This window comes from Octopus bimaculoides, chromosome 2 (genome assembly GCF_046866305.1).
Source record: "Octopus bimaculoides isolate indiv1 chromosome 2, ASM4686630v1, whole genome shotgun sequence".
NCBI classification, from domain to species: Eukaryota; Metazoa; Mollusca; class Cephalopoda; order Octopoda; family Octopodidae; genus Octopus; species Octopus bimaculoides.
Window position 1 is genome coordinate 75,724,167 of NC_142929.1, and position 23,920 is coordinate 75,748,086.

General features: G+C 37.6%; 1 protein-coding gene across 13 annotated transcripts in view; it reads right to left on the minus strand.

Annotated features, from left to right (window-relative positions):
- The window catches only part of LOC106873354 (E3 ubiquitin-protein ligase NEDD4-like), a 352,751-nt gene that overhangs the window by 32,456 nt on the left and 296,375 nt on the right, over window positions 1-23,920 (minus strand). For 8 of the 13 annotated variants that reach the window (XM_089347033.1, XM_089347029.1, XM_089347034.1 and 5 more), the window contains 4 exons: window positions 18,609-18,799; window positions 14,138-14,242; window positions 7,849-8,002; window positions 4,348-4,383 (listed from right to left, as the gene is read on the minus strand). In XM_089347033.1, the coding sequence (XP_089203159.1) occupies window positions 4,348-4,383; window positions 7,849-8,002; window positions 14,138-14,242; window positions 18,609-18,799 (486 nt within the window). The remainder of the gene's footprint in view (window positions 1-4,347; window positions 4,384-7,848; window positions 8,003-14,137; window positions 14,243-18,608; window positions 18,800-23,920) is intronic. The other 5 variants (XM_089347030.1, XM_089347038.1, XM_089347036.1 and 2 more) reach the window with 2 other exon arrangements.

The window sequence follows — 23,920 nt, forward strand, 5'->3', positions numbered from 1 at the left end:
AAACAATCAAAGGAAAAATTAACCTCAGTGGAATTTGAACTCAGAGCATAAAGACAGACAAAATGCCACTAAGCATTTTGTCAGGTGTGCTAACAATTCTCCCAGCTCACCATCAAAATAATAGTAATGGTTTCAAATTTTTGGCACATGACCAGCAATTTCAGGAGAGGGAGTAAGTCAATTACATTGACCCTAGCAATCAACTGCTACTTACTTAATCGACCCTGAAAGGATGAAAGGCAAAGTCAACCCTGGCAGAATTTGAATTCAGAACATAAAGAGAGGCATAATGCTGCTAAGCATTTTGCCCAGCAGGCTGATGATTCTTATTTCTTTATTGCCCACAAGGGGCTAAACATAAAGGGGATAAACAAGGACAGACAAAGGGATTAAGTCGATTACATCGACCCCAGTGCGTAACTGGTACTTAATTTATGGACCCCGAAAGAATGAAAGGCAAAGTCGACATCGGCAGAATTTGAACTAAGAACGTAATGGCAGACGAAATACCGCTAAGCATTTTGCCCGGCATACTAACGATTCTGCCAACTCACCGCCTTCAACATGCTAATGATTCTGCCAGCTCACCACCTTACATAATAATAATCCTTTCTGCTATAGATACAAAGCCCAAAATTTGGAGGAGGGGGCTCATCAATTATATCAACCCCAGTGCATAATGGGTCCTTATTTCATTGGGCCCGAAAGGACGAAAGGCAAAGTCAACCCCAGTGGAATTCTAATCCTTTCCACTGTAGGCATAAAGCCCAAAATTTTGTGGGGAGGGGTTAAGTAAATTACATTGACCCCAGTGTTTAACTGGTACTTATTTTATCAACCCCGAAAGGATGAAAGGCAAAGTTGACCTCAGCGGAATTTGAATTCAGAACATAAAGACAGACAAAATGCCACTAAGCATTTTACCCGGCATGCTAATGATTCTGCCACCTCACCACCTTCATAATGATAGTAATGACAATGATTTGTGATTTAGGCACAATCCAGCAATTTTGAAGGGCAGTATAAGTGGATACCATTGACCGGTACCTTATTTTATTGATTTCGAAGAGATAAAAGATGGAGTTACCCTAGCACAAACCAAACTCAGAAGATACAGAGTTGGGCACAAAGACAGCAATCCTGAGGGGAGGGATTAGTTGATTAGATTAACACCAGATTCTAGAAGGCCTATCAATTGGCTACTTTCTTATGTCTTACAATATATATATCATCATCGTCGTTTAATGTTCTCTTTCCATGCTAGCATGGGTTGAACGATTTGACTGAGGACTGATGAACCAGATGGCTACACCAGGCTCCAATCTGATTTGGCAGAGATTCTACAGTTGGATGCCCTTCCTAACGCCAACCACTCCGATAGTGTAGTGGGTGCTTCTACGTGCCACCGGCACGAGGGCCAGTCAGGCGGTACTGGCAACGGCCACGCTCAAAATGGTGTATTTTACGTGCCACCTGCACAGGAGCCAGTTCGGCGGCACTGGCAACAATCTCGCTCGAATGTCTTTACACATGCCATCTGGCATAAGTGCCAGGAAGGTGATGCTGGGCACAGGTGCCATGACGATTTCACTTTCACTTGCCCCAACAGGTCTTCGCAAGCCAAGTTAATATAAATGTCGGCAATCAAGTACATATATGTAAGTACACAGAAATGAAGCCTTGAAAAATTACATACAGTTTGGGTATCCTTGTCTTCACCAGTTGGAAATATTACTGTCCATGGGATAAAAATATGTATATATGCAATAGTCATTTTTCCATGCTCATGCTCACATGGATCAGACAGATTTTGTGCAACTGGATACCCTCCCTGCTGCCAACCTTCAATTATTTTCAAGTGACATGTGTTCATAGAAGATTCGTCTAACAAAACTCTTGGAAGCAGTGCCCCAGTATGGCCACAAGCCAGTGACTGAAGCAAAATAGATTTTATAGATATTTGAAATTTTGTTCTAAGTGAAACTAAACATTAATTTACTTAACAAATCTACCTTTTGCAATACATGTACCTTTGTGTCTATAAGAGAGAGAGAGAGAGAGAGTGTGTGTGTGTGTATGCACATATGCAGTTAGTATAATGTAAAGAGATTTTATTTCACACAACTTTGTCAGTGAACCAATTAAATTAGCACTTGTCTCTAACACTGAGAAAGAAACATCAATAGGTTTTAACTACAACAATATGTGCGTAGATAATACTTATTTCATTTGATACTTAAATTTTATTTACAACTTGTAACAGAACCTGCTGCTTTGCCTGAGAGATTGTAGTTTTATAAAAAAAATTGAGGCCAAGGTAACAAACTTATTTTATATTTTAGTATTACAAAATTTATAGCTATTACCAAAGTTATTTCCTCCAGAAATATGCCCCAAGTTCAAATCTTGTCACGGTCAAATTTGCCTTTAATCCTTTCAGGGATTGATAAAATAATGTACTGGGATCAATGTGATTGATTTACTCCTCTAAGTAAAATTGCTGGTCATGAGCCAAAATTAGAAAGAATTATTTTTATTAGTCCTAATAAGGTTAGTAAATGGCAGAAGTAGTAGAAAACTGGGCAAAATGCTTTGTACCCTGTACACCTCTATATATCCAAAGTTCAAATCCTGCTGGTGTCAATTCGTTGTCCTTTCAAGATCAAGGAAATAAATAGCAGTTAAGCACTAAAATTCTATATTACTGGTTATATCCTCCCCACAATGTTTGTGATTATTTGCCATTATTGATGCTGTGTTGGATACTGGTAAGATTTTGGCAAACCAAAACATGCTGAGGTAGATTTTCTACAGCCAGATTCCCTTCCTGTCTATTTTCAAGCAAGGTAATAATTCCCCCATGGCCAGGGACATTTTCATGGAAGGTTGGAAATAAAGTACACTGTTTGTATGATAGTGACACTCATTCACAACTTATGTGATGTGAAGACAAGGAGACCCAAACATACTCTCTCACACACACTTTCTCATGCAACAAGCATACTTCAGTCTCCATCTACCAAATCCATTCACAAGACTTTGGTTGGCCCAGGGCTATAAAAGACACTTGCTCAAGGTACCATGTATTGGGACTGAACCTGAAACTATGTAGTTGGGAAGCAAACTTCTTAACCACACAGCCACAACTGAGCCTTTATAAATATTATTTTAAGAAAAAATAAAAACATTGTTCTTCAAAAACATGCTTTGTAGAAAATAATATTTTAATGTTTGGTTATCTTCCTCACATACTAAGAAATATTATTTTGGTGCACAAATCACTTTGAAAGGCACTTTTTGGGAGGGCGGGGTAGTTGGTTTGATGCAAGATACAAATCAGTCTGGTGCCAGCCCTTAACCCTTTTATTACTATATTTCTGTTGAAATATATTGCTTTTTTTTTTTTCAATTAATTTTGAAAATAATGAATTTATAAAATAATTTTGTCATTATCAATCTGGTGTTTTGGAATATAAATTAACCCTATGCCTGTCCTGTGTATCATGATACAAGGGACATATTTTGCAGACACTCATGCATCATAATTGATTAACATTTTCAATTCTTTTAAATTGCCAGAGTAACTTAGGATTTATAAAAAAGAAAGCTTTATGTTACTCAGAATATATAACATAAAGGCTAACTAAAAGTCTGCATACAAACATGGACATTTAAGACAAACTCATGAAAATGTTTGGGACAGGCAAAAGGTTAAGCCAAAACAGAAATTGACATGAAATTTAGATGGAAGGTTTTAATTTAGATCACTTTAACAACAGGAAGTTCATATTACAGAACTAGGCACAATCTTAGGTGAGTTGGTATCAAAAAAGGTTAAACATTTTTCTGTTAATTGCACATTTACAATAGACATTTTAAATAATTACCATAGAAATAGCAATCTTAGTTTTAAACAAATACTAATGTAAGAGTTGTTAGTTAAGATTATGTCAAATTCAAGGAAATTTTTACATTAAATTAAATTATATTCAAACAAGAAAAATAACAGTTTTCCAAATAATGTACAACATGTATAACAAAAACTTTCCAAACAGTGACAGTCTGGAAACTCTTATCGACTGCACTAATTCTCAGATACCTGTATTTAATATTTGTTTAATTTACAATGCATTCATTAGCTAATGTGACCGCCCCTGATTCAGAAAAATCAACAGACCGCCCCCGATTCAGAAAAATCAACAATCTGGAAAGACTGGAAACAAAAGTTTCAGAAAAATAAATGCTGTATCTGTAATTGTTGCTTTATAAACAAATACAGTTCAATGAGTGGAAAAAAAATAAATGAAAATATATCTTCTCTAAAGTTTCATATAATCAAATACTTACAGTTGAGCTGGTATCTTCTTCTTGTAATGTTCGAGTCTAAAACAAAGAAATATATACAAGAAAATCAATAAAAGCCAATACATAAATATCACAAGTATCTCTTAACAAGCCTAAATTCTCTTTTAAATTAATTTATTTGTTTTGCCCTTTAATAGCTCTTGTGGACTTCCGTCTCTCCCCATCTATAAGTTACAACTGTAGCCTCACCTAAGTGAGCCATCACCAACTATTCCTACTCCTATTCAAACAAAGCTAAGGTAGCCTTTATGCAGTCATTCAACCTAAAAACAACAACCAAATACCCTTATATAGCATTCTTAAATAAGGAAGGATACATTAGATACTGTATTCCTAGATATACTATGCCTAAAAAAGATCATAAATTTATTCGATTAGGGCTGGCCTGCAGCTAAGCAACTGCAATTATCTAGTTTTTGCAACTTCTCTTCTATCTAGAACAACACTTGTCTTTTCAGTAAAAACATTTCTGGGGCAAGCAAAAGCAAAATCATGATGGTACCTGTGCCCAGCATCGCCATCCTGGCACTTGTGCTGGTGGCACGTGAAAAGACATTCGAGCGAGATCGTTGCCAGTGCCACTGGACTGGCTCCTGTGCAGGTGGAACGTAAAATACACCATTTTGAGCATGGCCATTGCCAGTACCACCTGACTGGCCTTCGTGCCAGTGGCACATAAAAGCACCCACTACACTCTCGGAGTGGTTGGCGTTAGGAAGGGCATCCAGCTGTAGAAACTCTGCCAAATCAGATTGGAGCCTGGTGTAGCCATCTGGTTCACCAGTCCTCAGTCAAATCATCCAACCCATGCTAGCATGGAAAGCGGACGTTAAACGATGATGATGAAGTGTCACTGCTTTTATCATTCCTCACACGTTATTATCTTTGATAGCATTATGCTGCCTTCTTCCCTTATAGTTAATGCTCAAGGATAGGAGGAAGTAAAGATGAAGTAAAGAGTCAAGGAGAGGCAGATGAAGACAGGTTTGGGAATCATTGTCCTAGAATCTAAAACTCCATAGCTGTCACTCCCACACATGTATGATCTGGCAGCATGTACCACACTTTTGCTAATTGGTTTCTTAGGTGCCTGTGTAGTCTTGAGCAGACATAGACACCCTTTAAACTATTCCTATCTTCATCCCAGAGAAACATCAAGGATGTGGCACCTGGAGAAAGAGAGAACTGCACCAGCATTAGGCTGGTAGTCTCTCATAGCTGAGTAAACTGGAGCAACATGAAATGAAGAACCTTTCATGAATCACAACTACCCATAGGACCAGGCCTTCATATGGATTTCCAGTACTAAATGGAGACAAGTTGATCATTCTATGTAAAACACTACTCCATCATAGGTAACTTTCTCAAAAACCCTTAACACCTATACCTCATTGTTAACTTGGAAAAATGTAGAATTGTGTGTGTGAGAATGTGAGTGTCCCTAGGCTTATACTCTAAACACAACACAAAACACCTACACGCATGGCTTTAATATTTGGCTTGTGGATCACAAGTTCAAAGATTCACATGATCGTTTTTTACCTTGACATGAAGACTCAAAAGCAATTTTTCCAGAATTACATAAAGGAATTTCAGAGTTGAGAACTAATTAAAATGAGAGAGAAGTGGATACTTATGAGAGAATTACATTGACAATTCTCATTATAATCTTGAGTTTTGAAAAAAACAGGTACCCATGTCAAATTTTCATCTAAGTTCATACACTAAATACAATAAATCTGACATTTATTAGAGGAGATGTCATGGAATAAATCATTTAATTTGTGAAAAACAAGAAAAACAAAAGTAATGATAACATTATTTTAAAAAAACCCAGGCATGCTGTAAATTTCACAATTCTTTGAGTCATATGGGGCTCTACTTGAAAACTATATAGTTTTATTTAGAATAAGTTAACTGAGTAAAGCCCATTTTTTACCAAGTAACACTCAAGACAAGACTTGAACTCATATGAGAGTTGACCACACACTCAATAATTATCTTGGGACTACACAGAAAGTGAGTTGTTTCTACAGTTTACAGTATGGCAAGTGTTTGAACAGCATAAAAAGGTCCTAAAGCACAACAAGTTTATGTCTTAAATATCATCAAAACATGTAAACACTGGCAAAAATAACTGCACCAAGATGTACAACCAAGCACTTTCACTGCCAGAAATGCAGAAATGAATTATCGAATGGTCATTTAATAATTGTGATCATCAATGTTATTAGGGTATGAAATATTTTGGCACAACTGTTTTGGTGCTACCTATTTGGCATCACGGATGTAACATTGACTTATTCAACATCAGACATTAATGTTTTTTTCATTCTCTGTCTTACTGTATGTATGTGTAAGTGTATTTCCCTTCATATGTATGAGGAGGTGGAAAGTGTTTATGCCAATTGTGTTCAATTAATTGTTAAGTCTTGCTCTCTCCTCCGCTCACCCTTTCTCTCTGCATGCATATATTTCTGCGACTCCAACACCAAAAACTAGTCAGCAAAACAGGTTGAGTGTCCAGTTGGCTATGCTGAATGGTCAGACACACCAAATTGTCTCATTTTGATGTTATTGTGCATCAGATTTAACAAAGGAAGAAGCTGATTTCGTTTTCCACTTCTCAGCCTTTTTCATCTTCATCTAAACATCCAACTTTTCATGCTAGCATGGGTTAGAAAGGTCTACTGTACAGCATATTACCACTTGCTTTGACACAGTGTCATTTCATCTGTGGTGCCCAATTCCGATACCTAGACTCACTACTTTAAACCCCAGATCATCTTCTGCCACCTTGAGTACTATCCACTCTCAGTACTTGGTATTCTTTACTCTCTTTTACTTGATTCAGTCATTTGACTGCGGCCATGCTGGAGCACCGCCTTTAGTCGAGCAAATCGACCCCAGGACTTATTCTTTGGAAGCCTAGTACTTATTCTATCGGTCTCTTTTGCCGAACCGCTAAGGGATGTAAACACACCAGCATCGGTTGTCAAGCAATGTTGGGGGGACAAACAGAGACACACAAACACACATACACATACATATATATACGACAGGCTTCTTTCAGTTTCCATCTACCAAATCCACTCACAAGGCTTTGGTCGGCCCGAGGTTATAGTAGAAGACACTTGCCCAAGGTGCCACGCAGTGGGACTGAACCTGGAACCATGTGGTTGGTAAGCAAGCTACTTACCACACAGCCACTCCTCCTCCTCTTTATAGCAAATGACAAAAAAAATCTTTGTTTTAAATGCTATAAACTAAAAGTAGAGTTTACCTGGGGTAAAAGGTGACAAAAAGTAAAGGATAGAGTGGTGAGTACATATATAAGGATTGAGCCTCACAGACGAGATGATACTGAACTAGGATAAGTGACAATTTGCTGTTAGACAGGTCTGAGAATAAAGAAAGCTGAGAACAGAAAAACAGTGATTGTAAGTTAGCAATGTCTGTGTCTATATAGGGGTGGTGATTTACCGCTGGTGGTTGTGTTTCTTCAGCACTCTCACTTCCTGAAGTATTTAAACTAATCGTGTCTTCTTGGCTAATGTGTCTACGTTGCCGATATAACTGTGCAACCTCCATACTGCGCTGCCTTTGAAGTTCCAGTTGAGAAGGCTGTGCTGCAGGTCTGAAAGAACAATGAAAAGAATTAACAAACAATGTAGAATATATATATATATATATATATATATATGTCATGATAATATAAAAAGCTGATTTCACAAAGAAATGTAAATTGTTTCTTGTGGGAAAATTCAAGAATGTTCCCAGAAAATCTGGTTCCTATTTCCTATTCATGACAGCTCTATAAAATGAGTCACTTGAAATGAAGTCTCCAACCCAGAAATAACAAAAAGTGGGCAGTAGATTTGAACTCTCAATAAATTTTGCTTACACACACATGCAACCAATAAATCCAGGTACGGTATATATAACACACACATAAACAATTTAACCAATAAAAGCAAATATGGTGTATAACACACACACACACACACACACACACACAACCTTTTATCTTTTGTGTTAGTCGCTGGACTGTGGCCATACTGGGGTACCACCTCAAAGGATTCTACTTGAACAAATTGACCCCAGTACTCAGGTTTTGGGGGTTGTTTTTTTTTTTAAAGTCTGGCATTTATTTCTGTTGGTCTCTTTCACCAAACTGCTAAATTACAGAGACAAAGAAACCAACACCGATTGTTATGCAGTGAGGAAGGGGCAAACACAGACACACACATATATATAAACAATAGGCTTCCACACAGTTTCCATCTACTAAATTCATTCACAAGGCATTGGTTAACCCAGGACTATGGCAGAAGATACTCGCCCAAGGTGCCACACAGTGGGACTGAACCTGAAACCATGTGGTTGCAAAGTGAGATTCTTAACCACACAACTATGCCTGTACCTTATAATATTACACACACACACACTATACTCTTTTCCATATATATCTTTATATGTCAGCAGGGTTTGAATGGCTCTGCAATTTAAGGCATTTACATAAAACATTCAAGGCAATTTAATGTTGTTTCAAGCACAAATCTACAACAACAGTAAACTACAAAGTGAGTGGACTTGGGTGAACTAAGACAAAAGTTAAGTTAGTCCATATAACAACCCTTAAATCTAAAATAATTTCATTTCAAGACATCTTCTCACAAGGTCATTATCATCGTCAATTAAACATTCATGTTCCATGCTGGTCTGGGTTGGATGATTTCACAGGATCTATTGGGTCCAAGGATAGCATCATACTTTGGCATGGTCCCTATAGCTGAATACCTTTCCTAACATGAAGCACTTTACAGCCATGAATGGGGTGGCTTTATGCTAAAAGATAAGGGAAGGGACCACAGCAGATCAGGTTCCTCACTGTAGAGGAAGCTACATGGTTACTTAGATTTTAGAAGAGAGGGTGGGAGTGATACAGCGAAGCTGGAAACAGATAAAATAGTGTGATGAGATGTCTGGGTGGACCCTCAACAAATGAGGTGAGCAAAAGAGAGTTATGAAGGTTGTGACAGTGTATGGTAATGGGAGGTAGGTGACGACTGTAAAAATTGGGTAGAGCTGAAACGTGGATGTAGTGAGTAACTGAGTTTCTATGACCAAATACCCTTCCAAACACCAACCATCTTACAACATACAGAGTGCATTTTATAAAGCACCAGTGCTAGAAAGGATAAAATGAGATAGTGATGGATAGTAAGAGGTAGATATATGATGAGAGTGAATGAAGGATGTTGAACCTGAATGACCAGTGGGATGTATAAGCAGAGTGTATGGGGGTACATGGAGGTCTGATGGGGCCTCTTGAGTATATACTTCAAAACGATGAAAGTTAAGGTGATAAGGACAAGACAGAAGTGGATGGAGTGTTGGTGAGAGGGTTAGAGAGGTCCCATGGCATCCTTAATTAGAGTGAACTGAAGAGATCCACAGCTGTTCTTAGTCATATTCATAACTAAGTACAGCAAAGGTGATTGAAAGATGAACAATAATGACTAGGGGCATAAATATAAAGGTTAGAGAGATATGGATGACAGGCTGGTGAGTGATAAAATAGGTGGCTGATGTGAGGGCTGACTAACAGGTGTGTTAGAGGGATGTGAAGCTACCAAGGAGTCCAAAGAAGGCCCTGATAATATGTATGTCATCAACATTCACTTTTCCATGTTTGCATAGGTCAGATAGGTTTTATGAAGTAGATTTACTATAACTGGATACCATTTTTGTTGCCAACCCTTACCTGTCTCCAAGCAAGATAATATTTCTTCATGGCTGAAAATGTTCTTATCGCTGGTTGGAAATATTTTCATAGAAATGAAGGATACTGCTTGTATGATAGCGATGCTTGTTTACAACTATCAAATGATTCAAGACAAAGAAACACACACATACATATACATTCACACACACATACATATCATGAACTTCTTTCGATTTCTATCAGATCCACTCACAAGGCTTTGGTCAACCGATGGCTATAGCAGAAGACACTTGCTGAATGTGTCATGCAGTGGGACTGAACCTAAATCTATGGGGTTGGGAAGGAAACTCCTTAACCACCCACCCACCCACACACACACACACAGCCCCACCTGAAATGTGAGCAGTAAAAAAGCCATTATGAGGATGGGACAGACCTACACCAAGTTCACATAAGATACTGTCATATCAAAACAAAAGCAAAGTGCATAGACATTTGATGAAAGGTCTGTTAAAGACTGAAGGTTTCTAGTAGTAAAATAGGTTTATTAACTCAGCAGTTCACTTTCCTTCTACATGGATAAAGTATTAAATGCAGGCTTCTAGATAAGAGAGACTACATCATCATCATCTGACATCAGTTTTCTATGCTGTCTTGGGTTGGATGGTTTGATAGGAGCCAACAAGCCAGAGGACTGTGCCAGGCTCCAGTGTCTACAGCCTGATGCCCTTCCTAAAGCCAACCACTTTACACTATGTACTGGGTACTTCTTACAAGGCACCTGCACAAGTGAGATCAGCATGTAACTCACAAGACAAGACCTTTCAACTAAGGGGGGGGGGTTATGCCAGGTGATGAGAAGAGAGAAGGACAGAAATGGGTGCCTTGCAGTGGAGGTGACACATGGTTACCTCAGTTGAAATAGGAGAGAAAACAGTGACGTTGTGCCAGGACAAGCCCTCAAATTACAGAAAAAATCAAGAGAAACAGCTCAGAAGAATGGACAGGGTAAACAGGTAGGTGAGTTTGCAAGATTGCGAAAGGAAGGTAGCAGATAGAGAGTGATAGGGAAAGAGATGAATGCAGTGAATGGTGAGTTATAACTAATAAAAGATTAAATTTCTTGGATGGAGAATCCAGAGGCTTGACAGGAGTATTTTCAGATCCAATTTTCAGACCCTGAGTTAGTAGCGAAAGGAATTTTAAATAATTAAGGAAAAGTAGACTGTTGCTTTTTAAGAATCATAGAGAGACTTCCCCTAAATGATACCCTGGAAATAAACGTGTATCGAGCATCTATAAAATGTAATTATAAAATAAAAGTAGATATGTTTTTAAATGAAATTTATATCAAAAGCATATTAAATTATAATACTTTAAGTAACCAGCTCATTTGAGGTACAAATATACACTTACCAGAGTATATACATTCGCCAAATTATAGACTGACTAAGGGATAAAAATATTGACTTACACACCCACACAAACACATTTAGAAATTTCAAACAACTTCAAAAGAAAAAGGGTGTTGTATTATAGTTATATTAATTAATTGCTGATATTGTATTGAAACAAGAAATATAAAAATAAATTTTAAAAAGTACAAACAGTTAAAGTTTGTGAATAACAACAAATAGAAGCAGTGTAGATAAGGTGCAAGACACTGGGAATATTTAAATCATTTTCATCATCATCTTATCATTTTATACATTTTTCATGCTTGCATGGGGTCAGACTGAGTTTAATGAAGCAGATTTTCTACAGCTGGTGGCCCTTCCTGTCGCCAACCCTCACCTGTTTCTCCTTGTCATTTGAACAACAAACAGATCAGTACATGTTTTTACAGAAGATTGCTCAGAAATTACATTGTTTTTTAATGAACAGGAACTTTACAATCAATGTGCAAAATGTCATGACAAGGAGAGACACACACACAGGCATACATAAGTGTGTCCAACCCACGCCAGCATGAAAAGCAGATGTAAAAGTGATGTTGATGATATAGATAAATGCAAGTTTCCACACAGTTTCCAATCACAAGGTTTGGCCCAAGGTACCAAACAGTGGGACTGAACCCAGCCATGCTTTTGTCTTCAATATCTTAGGAAATTGTATTTTAATCGCCATAAAATTGGTGGAGTCTTTGTTTTGTTTTTAACATATTTAAATATTCAGGATAAATTAATGGTATTTGCAAAACACAGTTTTAATACGTTAATTTGATAAAGAAACAAAGAAAACAGCTTTTTTTACAATAAAAGTTACAATACGATGTAAGAGGAAGGAAGGAAAAGCTTGCTTCAGTAACAACTTTTAATACACAGATAAGTCAGAGCGTGTGAGGGAGAGTGTAAAGCTGTTAGAAAAGCCTAAATAAAAGACAACATAGCAGTCAATACATATAGTTAAAATACAAAAAAAAAAAGAAAAAAATTAGGTCTTAATGGAATTAGCCTCGTTATTTTTAATCTATTTATTTAGTATCACCAGAAAACATCTCTCTCTGAGTAACCCTTTTGTTGCCATATTTCCATTGAAATATACTGTCTATATTTCAATTAATTTTGAAAATAACAAACAATTTAGTAAAATAACTTTGCATTACTAAGTTGGTATTTGGAACATAATCTAACATGAAATTTTGATGGGAAGTTTTTAGATCATTTAGATCACTAGATAATTTAGAGAGTCTGTATCATAGAAACAGGGGTGCTTTAGGGTGGGTTGGTATCACAAGGAGCCAAAATATTAGTTTTTTTCCCACCTCTTCCCAATGGCAAACCAATTTATTCAACTACTGAACTTCAAGCAAAATATCAATTTTAAGTTCAAAGTAATTTCACCTGAAATTTACATCATCAAATACAAGCTGTAAAAACTAAGTGATTATCTTTATCATTATTATTATGCTTTTAAAGAAAGCTTTGAAATATCACTAGGACAGTTAAATGCTGGAAGAGATAAGCTCTTAATGGGGCAAAGTTTCTAACTTAATTTCAACTGTTGACTGAAAAGTTTCATCCAAACGACTCATGACTGCAAAAAAGGTATAAAGTATTCTAACTTTAGGATTCTCTTAGCTGAGGCAGGGGATGACAACAAAATGCCTGGTTATTTCACACTCATCATCATTTTAATGTCCAATTTTCCATGCTTAGATGAGTCAGACAGTTTACAGAGGCAGATTTTTTCTGCAGCCAAATGCCTTTCCTGTCACTAAGCTTCACCTGTTTCCAAACAAGTTATTGTTTCTCTGTGGCCAGACATATTTTTGTAGAATATTGGAAATGGACAACACTGCTTGTATGACAGTGACACTCAATTACAACTGTCATGCAATGTCAAGACAAGCAGACACAAATACACACACACATTTTATATATATAAAAGTGCCACGTAGTGAGACTGAACTCAAAACCATGTCATTAGGAAGCAAGCTTCTTCAGCACACAGCCACATTTGTACCTGTATAATTATTACAATAACTAAATTTACCATATTAGACAAAAATGTATGCAGCATGAACAAAAATGTATGCAGCATGAACAAAAATGTTGAAATAATTTAGTAACTGCAACTTTTACTAATTTTATGTAAACAGTAATCACGTGGATGACACCAAACTAATTTCTAATGTTACTAAAATAAGTTTTTTTATGTGTTATAAACTGAAAATATATTTCTAAACAGCCTCGTAATACAATCAAATTTAGGGTTAAAAAGAAAAATTCTAATTTTGGCACAAGGTCAACAATTTTGGTGGGTGAAAGCAAGTTGGTTAATTGACCCCTATGCTCAACAAATACTTATTTTACTGACCCTGAAAGGATGAAGGGCAAAGTCAACCTCAGTGGGATTTGATCTCAGAATGCTAAAAAGCCAGAAGAAATGCCACTAAACATTTTGTCTGACATGCTAACAATTCTGCCTGCTTGTAAAAAAACAAAATTATAATTAAGAACAAATTCTTCAAGTGGAATGAGGTTTATAGAAAGGGCAAAAACAACAATAATAATAATATAGGGTGTGTGTGTTGAAACTCACAGTGTTGGTCTGTCCCACCGTGTGGTTCTGCTGTGATGGTTAACATAATAGAGTCGACCGTTAGCATCCACTCGTTCTTCCCAGCCAGGGGGAAGCATGTTATTACTGGAATGAAAAGGTGAAAAAAGCACAACAATGGAAGACAGATTCAGGCATGGGATATTGACTGGTTGAAGAAATGGAAACATAAAGAATCTGATAAGGAAATAATAGCAGAAAATTCTACAAGAAGAAGGTAATTTTTCTTAAACAAAAAAATTTATCAATAAGAGCCTTAACTCTTTAGCATTTAAACCAGCCATATCCGGCCAAAATATTCTACCTTTTTTATTTTCCAACCGGACAGATCTAGCCTGTCATACCTACCCTACAGTGTTGATTTCAAAATAAACAATCACATCATTGAAATCTCAATGTTATGAAATAATGCATGATTAATATAAAATGATGTGAATACATAAGCATTACATTTGACATAATAATCTCAATGTTGAAGGGTTATTACAGACTATTAACCACAGTCAATGTAAAATTCCAATGTGTGAAACATTATGAATGTCAGACAACATTATTCTTGAAGTTTAAAAAATTTTTTTTTAATAATTTGACCTAAACTAATGGAATTTAGAATCTGTCTCAAACATACAGGCCCAATTATTAGGCTGGAACTTGAAACTGGTTTCTGTGGTGTTTAAGAGACCACCAATCCTACTCGCAAAAATGGAATGCCAAGACATCACAGGGTTAACTCCCAGCTGTTACCAAGACTCACTATCAGTTGAGAAATGTGGAAGGAAGTTGCTTGCTCAAGGACATAATGCACTGCTCTATTTAAGAATTAGACTCACAACTCAACAATAGTAAGCCTAACATCCAAACAACAATGCAACACTGACACATCTTCACAGGTCAGAGGTCAACACAATAACAGAAGCATTTTTACAAAAATTTAACTTATTGGCCATTAAAAATAGAGCCCAAAGAGTAATTATTGAAACAAAATGCATATATATATATGTGTGTGTGTGTATACACACACACACACATATTTCACTTAGGCATTGCGAAACTGATAATGGGACTCCGACAAAGCTATAGGGTCCTATTCAGGCACTCAACTTTGAGCCCATTGCATCTTATAGCAGAAACAGTTGTAAGCTAATGAAATTCATAACATAACCATCGTTTTTCCTGTCATCACTTTTTCTTATATGTGTGTGTGTGTGTATATAAATATATATATATATATATATATATATATATATATATATATATATATATATATACACACACATATATATGCACAGTCTGACAACAACTAGATGGGCAAAACTTTGAAGTCACTGTCACACCTCATCTTGTGAAATTTTAATAAACATGCACTCTACAAAGAATTATTGAATAATTCTTTGGTTTAATGTTAAATGTTTACATATAACTTGACATAAAACAAACATATATATACTTATATACACACACATATGTAGCCTTTCAAAGGTTACACTAACCCAGCTAAATTGTATATATTTCACAAGCAACAACAACTAAGTTGACAAACAAACAATAAGATATTTGTCACACAAAGAAGTTGCAGGAATGGTTAACAGCTTGTACTGAATACAGCTTCCATTATGCACACAACAGGAAAAAAGATAGCATTTCATCTAACACAATATCAAGAATAATCAATCAAAAATAATAAAAGACAAATAGTTTTAGTTTGACAAAAGTTTTTTTCCTATTGAGGAGAGAGAGAGACCATGTTGATAAAAGTAATATGGATTCTGATTGGGAACAGACAACAACCTTGGTATATCTCCAGAGTTTTTTTTTTTTGTTGTTTTTTTGTAGATCTGTTTAAAAAAAACTGATTCTTCCTTATTCTAATTAAAAGGTAGTGGAATGAATTTGTACTTGATGATTTATTACTGATTTTTGCAGCAACTAGTTGGTGCTATGAGCTGCCATTAAAAATGAATATCCTCATCCTTTGCAGACAAACAAAACATAGCTCTTTGCAACACTCTTTTGATTCCTACCAAACAGTAATTCTAATGAAATAATTACAGATTTCTCTTCAAGCAATATGATAGGCTCTAAAATAGAGCAACAACAACGTTGTTAGTAACACAACTACCAAACAAATATAACCTTAGATGCCCCTCAAAAATAGGAAAAGTAAAATTAATCTCATAAAAGCAAATTTATTAAAAAATATTCTTAATAAAGTAATAATAGATTCATTATCGTTAGATGGTTTAGTAAATTAAGTTAAGGAATTGCTGAGTAGAGTGAGAATTTTTATAAAGCAAGGAAAAATTAGACAAAGAATCACTGTTTTTCAAAGACACTTCAAAAAACCCATTCATCTGGAGATAAAACAAAATTGAACCTAAAAAAAATAAAAAACGAAAACACAAAATAAAAAAAAAAAGTAGTATTTAATTTTTTCACATTCCAAACAAAAGAGGAAATTCTTTCTAAATTGGCAATTCATTTGTTTGTTTATTTTGATACTTGTTTCTTTGACGAGGTTTTTAATCCCCCCGCCCCCAATAATGGAATGTATTGATGAGGAATTCATTTCTTGCTACCAACCCTTAACTGTTTTTTGAGTAGGGGATTTTTATGTTTTTATTCAGCTGATTTTCGTAAGCATAGAGTGACCAGCTGATCATAACTTCAACAAGGAATGCAAACATGATAACACCATTTCATTCAGATGGTTGCAAGTGATTAAATAACATTTGCAAATGGTAACTCAAAGCATACAAGTAGAGTAGGGTAATGTGTACAGGCACATTAGCAAAATAAATGTTCAGTGTCTAACTTAGATGCCACTAAATACCCACAATGGGATCACTCTTCCCTATAAATACATTCTTTTCTATTGCCAACAACCCACATCAGAATTTTCCATACATGGCCTGTCTCAGTTAGGAGCTACTAATGATATGAGGAAACCTGACATGTTGCTGAGAGATTCGTCTTCTGTTATAGAACTGTCACAGGTCTCTTATCCAGAGATGGTTCTTACAGGACCAAGTAGTTTGGCAGTAAACACAAGTTATTCCACTCTCTTTCATCAACCAAGTATGAATTTGAATTGCACAGATTGTTTATGGTCTTGTGCATGCATACACACACAAACGTTAATATTTATAATACATAGTATAATGAATCCATTTCAACCGATTTTACTGTTTCCTCACAGGAAATTGTTAATTAGGTGATTACCTAACAGTGCATCCGTCAGTGGCTGGTATGGAAAAAAGTGGTGATAGCTCTTGTATATTCGCAAATATATCCACTTTATTGAATATATAAGTGACTGTTTTTTTTTTTTGACTTATGGATTCTTAGACAACTATGTAATTATATTTAGTCTATTTTATACAGTCCTTTGTCATCATCATCGTTTAACATCTGTCTTCCATGCTGGCATGGGTTGGACAGTTCGACTGGGAAGCCAGGAGGCTGCACCAAGCCCCAGTCTGATCTGGCAGTGTTTCTACAGCTGGATGCCCTTCCTAATGCCAACCACTCCCAGAGTGTAGTGGGTACTTTTTACATGCCACCATCACAGGGGCCAGAGGGGCCTGGTATCGACCACGATCAGATAGTGCTTTTTACATACTACCGGCATGGGAGTCAGTCAAGGTGGCACTGGCATCAGCCACGTTCAGATGGTGCTTTTTATGTGCCACTGGCACAGGAGACAGTTGGGGTGAGGGGGCTGGCATCGACCACGCTAACCCTAACCTTACTAACGGCATCTCTGTATAGGGCCTGTACAGCCCTTATTAACCATTTGTCAATCCCCAGTTTCTGCATCACCCACCAAATAAAAGATCGGGGGATCCTGTCAAAGGCTTTCTCCAAGTCCACAAAAGCCAAGTATAGGGGTTTATCTTTGGCTAGGTATTTCTTCTGCAGTTGGTGTACCAGGAATATAGCATCAGTGGTGCTTCTACTTGGCACAAAGCCGAACTGCATCTCATCTAAGCAGACTCTCTCCCTAATTAGTTGAGCTATTACCCTCTCCATGACCTTCATCACCTGATCCAGCAGTTTGTGTGTGTGTGTGTGTATATTCATGTGCAACTAGATCATTCTTTTCTTAAGTGAGAGGTCTCTGGTCTTTCCCTCTATCAATAAATACTCATAGTTCACCAGTCATAAATATTTCCTGACTACTTAAATGGTTTGAAATACTAAATCCCAAGTATACCTAGAAAGTCTATGCATGTATATATATGTGTGTGTGTGTGTGTGCATGAATATGTGCAAGTGTATGCGTAAGCATGTATGTGTGCATGCATGCGTGTACATATGTGCATGCATAATTTTCTGCTGTTTCACTTGATACTTCTCATGGTTGTATCAAAATATGTATAAAAATAGGAACAAAAAAAAAAGGACTTTAATATAACCAACATAAAACAAAATGTAAAGACAAACAAAAGAATACCTTGATGGTCTTTCCCACTGTGTAGTCCGTTCATTATGATTAACATAATACGTCCTGCTTTGGGCATCAGTTCTTTCTTCCCATCCTGGGGGTAAAGGTGTCAATGGTTCGTCAGACATTGACGGAGTGGGACCCGACGCTCCAGATTCATTCAAGGAATTCTGAAGGCTTACCATCTCCCAACCAGGCTGCTTAAGAGAAAAAATAGTACTGAGGTCAAACATTAACAGGCAACATTATAAATACACATGTGTGCACATGCAAACATACACGCAGCATTTTGTTTTACTCTTTCAGATCTATCGATCCATATCAGAAAGGTGAAATGGAGCAGGTTTGCAAATTCTGTTCCAGCCAAAGTCCCTGGTTCTTCTGTCTCCACTCAAATGTATATTTCCCTTCTTGCACCCTCAAGGGTCCATCCTAACACTTCATGATCATTATGTTTATGACTTTTCAGCTCCACTTCGTTGCTCTCAGCCACTCTTTTATCATGTGAGCAGCCATGTACCTGCTCTTCAGCAACAAACCTGTTCTGTTCTGGCCCCTTTGTTCATACTCTAACCTCACATTTCCTAGCATAAAGCTGCTTCCCAAAGCATGGGCAAAGTGGAGAAACGAAAACTATGATGATTTTAATGATGACAGTTTTGAGCTCTAGCTGCTACAACCACTAACCCTTTAACATTTAAACCAGCCATATTTGGCCAGAATAGTCTATCTGTTTAATATTCAAACCAGCCAGATCAGGTGACTAACAACTACCCTACAATGTCAATCTAAAAGCAAACAATCACATTATATTAATCTTGAATCTATGAAATAATGCATGATTAATTCAAAACAATGTAAATAAAGAAGCATTACATTTGACAGAGTAATCTGAATGCTAAAGGTTTAAGGCTATTTCCTTGGAGAACAAAAAAGAAATCTTTGTTTCTGTTAACTAAATAATTTACCTGTTGTATATTTGAGCATGGGTGTCTCCTGCCACCTCCTTATCTTGACAAAACATGATGGTAGAAAATGTGTACCATTCGTGAAAAATATGCCTGGCCGTAGGATAACATTCCTTTGCTCGGAAACAGGTGAGGGTTGGTGACAAGAATGGCAACCAGCTGTAGAAAATCTGTCAACAAATTCCATCTGACCCATGCAAGCATGGAAAAGTGGTCGTCAAATGATGATGATGAACTAGATTGCCTTGCTACTGCCAATAACCTAATAACGAAACGAGTTGTTGTCACTGTAAAGACATTTGAGCGAGATCGCTGGCTCCTGTGCAGGTGGAACATAAAATACACCATTTTGAGCGTGGCTGTTGCCAGTACCGCCTGACTGGCCTTCGTGCCGGTGGCACGTAAAAGCACCTACTACACTCTCGGAGTGGTTGGCGTTAGGAAGGGCATCCAGCTGTAGAAACTCTGCCAAATCAGATTGGAGCCTGGTGTAGCCATCTCGTTTCACCAGTTCTCAGTCAAATCATCCAACCCATGCTAGCATGGAAAGCGGACGTTAAACGACGACAATGTTGTTGTTGTAGTTTAACTGATCAAGTTGATCTATAATTAAAGGCATTCCAACTTTGCCTATTCTATTCTCAAAGTTTATCTAAGACTACATTGCTTCATGTGTCCTCCTTCCTCAAGATGTTAGGCTGTGACTGAAAGAAGGTTGAGCTTTCACTTAAAGGTTTCCAGTAGTGTTGAAACAAGTAAAACTTGTTTTTATTTTTTGACAAACGCATGGAAACCTGGTCTGAATGCTAGCAACAGAGTAAACTCTGCTAAAGATACCCAAGGGCACCTACAAGGTAGTGGTAGTGTTGTTAAAACAGGTAGGCCATGTTGTCTGAGAACATCTCTTGTTCTTTGAGACAAACTTCACCAGTTTAAATTAATCTAAATTAAAACCTTCCATCAGAATTTCATGATAATTTATGTTCTAAACACCAGTTTAATAACAATTATTTTACGAACTTCTTCATTATTTCAAAAAGCAACTGACACAAAGGCAGTTTATTTCAACAGAAATATAGTAACAAAAGGGCTAATGACTGACAATATATGTAACTCGTGTTGACAAACATTAAGTACCTGGCAAAAGGTAAGGCACAACAGTTCTAATATTAAAGTTTGAACACATGGGTACAAGATCAAGGAATGGAAGTCAATTTCAAATGATACAGTTTACACTACAGTCAACTAGTTTTTCAGAATAAACTGGTTGTGACACCCAAGGTACTTTGGCTCTGGGGGAACTTTAACCACCCAGGAGTACTGCAATACAGACAGTAGCAGAGAATGTTACAGCAGAGGGGGATCCCGGAGTCATGATTTGGATGTGACCCAGCCCCCTCAGAATGTAAAGAGTTAAAGGGCTGAAACACTTGCATGAGGTGGGGGGAAAGGTAGTTCCTCTCTGAAGGCCTTCTGCTGTTCAAGCTCACCCTAGAATTTCTTACTACCTTTTAACATCACAGTCACATTTTCCTTTTGTGTGAAAATAAAAAAGGGGGGATTTTAAGAAAAAGATTACTTAGATCTTAATGTCACTATCACCATCATTTTTTCCAATCAAATACCTTTATAAAATAAAACTAATTTAGAAATGAAATTTTTTTCATTAACTGAAATCAAACAGACAGATAGACCTGAAGCAGATCTGGAGTAGAGAAGACATGTCACTGATGAGGTTGTGAATGGCAACAGAAGAACTTGGATGGACCTAGTTGATTGATTGACTGAACAATTAATCACTCAATCGTTAAATGATTAAATCATTAACCAGTTGACTAATTGTTATATGGACTGTTAGATATGTAATTCGTCTGACGTTCCGTGTGTCATGTGGTTCGTCTGAGTTCATTGTTTCATTGTTGTTGTCTTGTGGGACTGTCGTAGTAAAATGTCATTGATACATATATGGCGGACATGACTTTTGTTTATTCATAACGAACATTGGGTGAGTGCGTTCTTTGTATGTAATTGAACAATAAATGTAATAATTAAATTGTATAACTCGTTGTGTTATCTCTACGAGTCACCCGAGGGAAACATAACAGAGTTTATTGGCGTCGCCGATAGGACCGATAGGATACATGCTTACTTTACCGCAAAATTATTCATCGTAATAACAATGGCTGAAAAACAGACAGTAGAACTTATTAAATTGTTTAGGGAACAAATGGACAAGCAAATGCAACAACATCAGAGAGATATGGACGCTCTGTTAAAACTGTTTGGTGCTCGACAAGTTGAAGGCGATTCTAGTGGCTATTTTTCAGCTGCTTCAACAACAGTGTCGATTCCACCATTTACTGCATTTGATTCAGCGACAGAACTATGGCCTGATTACTGGTCAAGATTCCGTACGTTTGTGGCTGCTAATGCTGTACCTGAAAAACGCATGGCACAAGTGTTCCTGACCAATCAGACTGCTACTGTTTACAAACAACTTGCTAATCTGGCTACCCAACAAAATCCGCCGAAAGATATCAACAACTTGATAATGGACGAAATCGTTGACTTCATGAAGGAACAGTTCGACCCTAAACTTTTCATTGTGAGAGAGCGTTTCAAGTTTTGGAGTGATATGCAGCGGAAGCCAGGCGAAACTCTCCAGGAGCTGGCAGCACGTATACGCCAGGATGCAGCTACCTGTGATTTTCCAGCGATCACCAACCCACAGGATGAAGCTCTGAGACAGAGATTCATATGTTCGGTTAACAATGAAGCGGTTCTGAAGGCGCTTTTTAAGATAAAAGACTCAGAACTAGATTTTGCCCGTGCTGTCCAGGTTGCCATTGAGACTGAAGACGCAGCAAAGGTTGCAAAAGAAACTGTATACGGTTCCAAAACCAAGCAGGTGTACAAGGTCCAGCAGAACAGGAATAAGAGTCCTCAAAAGAAACATCAGCAGTCTTATTCCACAAACCAGGAGAAATGCTACCGATGTGGAAAGGCCCACAAAGCAACAGACTGTCCTTTCAGGGAAACCAAATGTCATTTTTGTGATAAAAAGGGTCATTTGCAAGCGGTGTGTAGGAAAAAACAACATCAGCAACGCAATGGTCATTCACAAACTCCCGTGAAAAGAATCACAAAAGCTGAGCTAGTCAAGGCGATCCTAGGTGAAGTTTCCCGAGACACTCATAGTTTAATTGTGCCAGTAAAAATCCAGAACAGACTGTTCACAATGGAATTGGACACTGCTACTACAGGCAATTTTGTTTCCTTGTCAGTCTGGAAACAACTTGGAAGACCAAAGCTGCAAGATGTCAAGCATCGCTATGAATCTGCCAGCAAGCACAACCTGCCTGTTCTAGGAACTTTCATGGGCCAAACCAAGGATCCAACAACTGGTAAGCAGGATCTTATACCTTACATAGTCACCAAGATCTCTGATCTTAATTTGCTGGGTCGGAATGCTATCCAGACTCTGGGAATTTCCGTAGACACTGCTCTAGGTTTGAAAAGCATAGACAGCCAAGCTAAGAGGGAAGGTGCAGAAGGGATGTATCCAAAGACCTCAAGCGAGCCCTATGTTTCCCTGCAGCAAGATTGTCACAACATGTGTGATGAATTTCCAGATCTTTTCAAGCAAGAATTGGGATGTCTCAAGAACTTTGAACTGGAAGTGAAGTTCAAATCGGACGCAACACCAGTCTTTCACAAGGCACGTCCGGTCCCATTTGCTCTTCGTGATGACCTGGCCAAAGGTTACGAAGAAGGCATCGCCAAGGGAATCTGGAAGCCTGTTCAATTCAATGAATACGGAACGCCAGTGGTACCGATTCGTAAAGCACACGCTTCAAGCAACCTGAAGCCCAAACTACGGATTTGTGGTGACTACTCTGTGGGAATTAATGACCAACTTGCTGATCACCGTCATCCAATGCCACTCCCTGCTGAACTGATGCAGAAACTCGGAGGTGGATTCGGATATACAAAGATAGACCTTGCTGATGCCTATAATCAGATCAAACTGGCTCCAGAAAGTCAACGCAGACTTGCACTCAGCACTCACCGTGGAGTACTCCTGCAACAACGACTCCCTTTCGGAATCAAGTCAGCACCTGGTTACTTTCAGGAGATCATGGAAAACCTGACCCATGATCTACCTGGAGTGGCCGTCTTCCAGGATGACATGCTCGTCAGTGGGAAAGATGCAAACAGTCACTTAAACAACCTAAAGTGTCTGCTCACACATCTAAGCGACAATGGACTCAGATGTCGCTGTGAAAAGTGCCAGTTTGCACTACCCAGTGTAGAATACCTTGGACACATTTTGTCGACTGAAGGGATCACTAA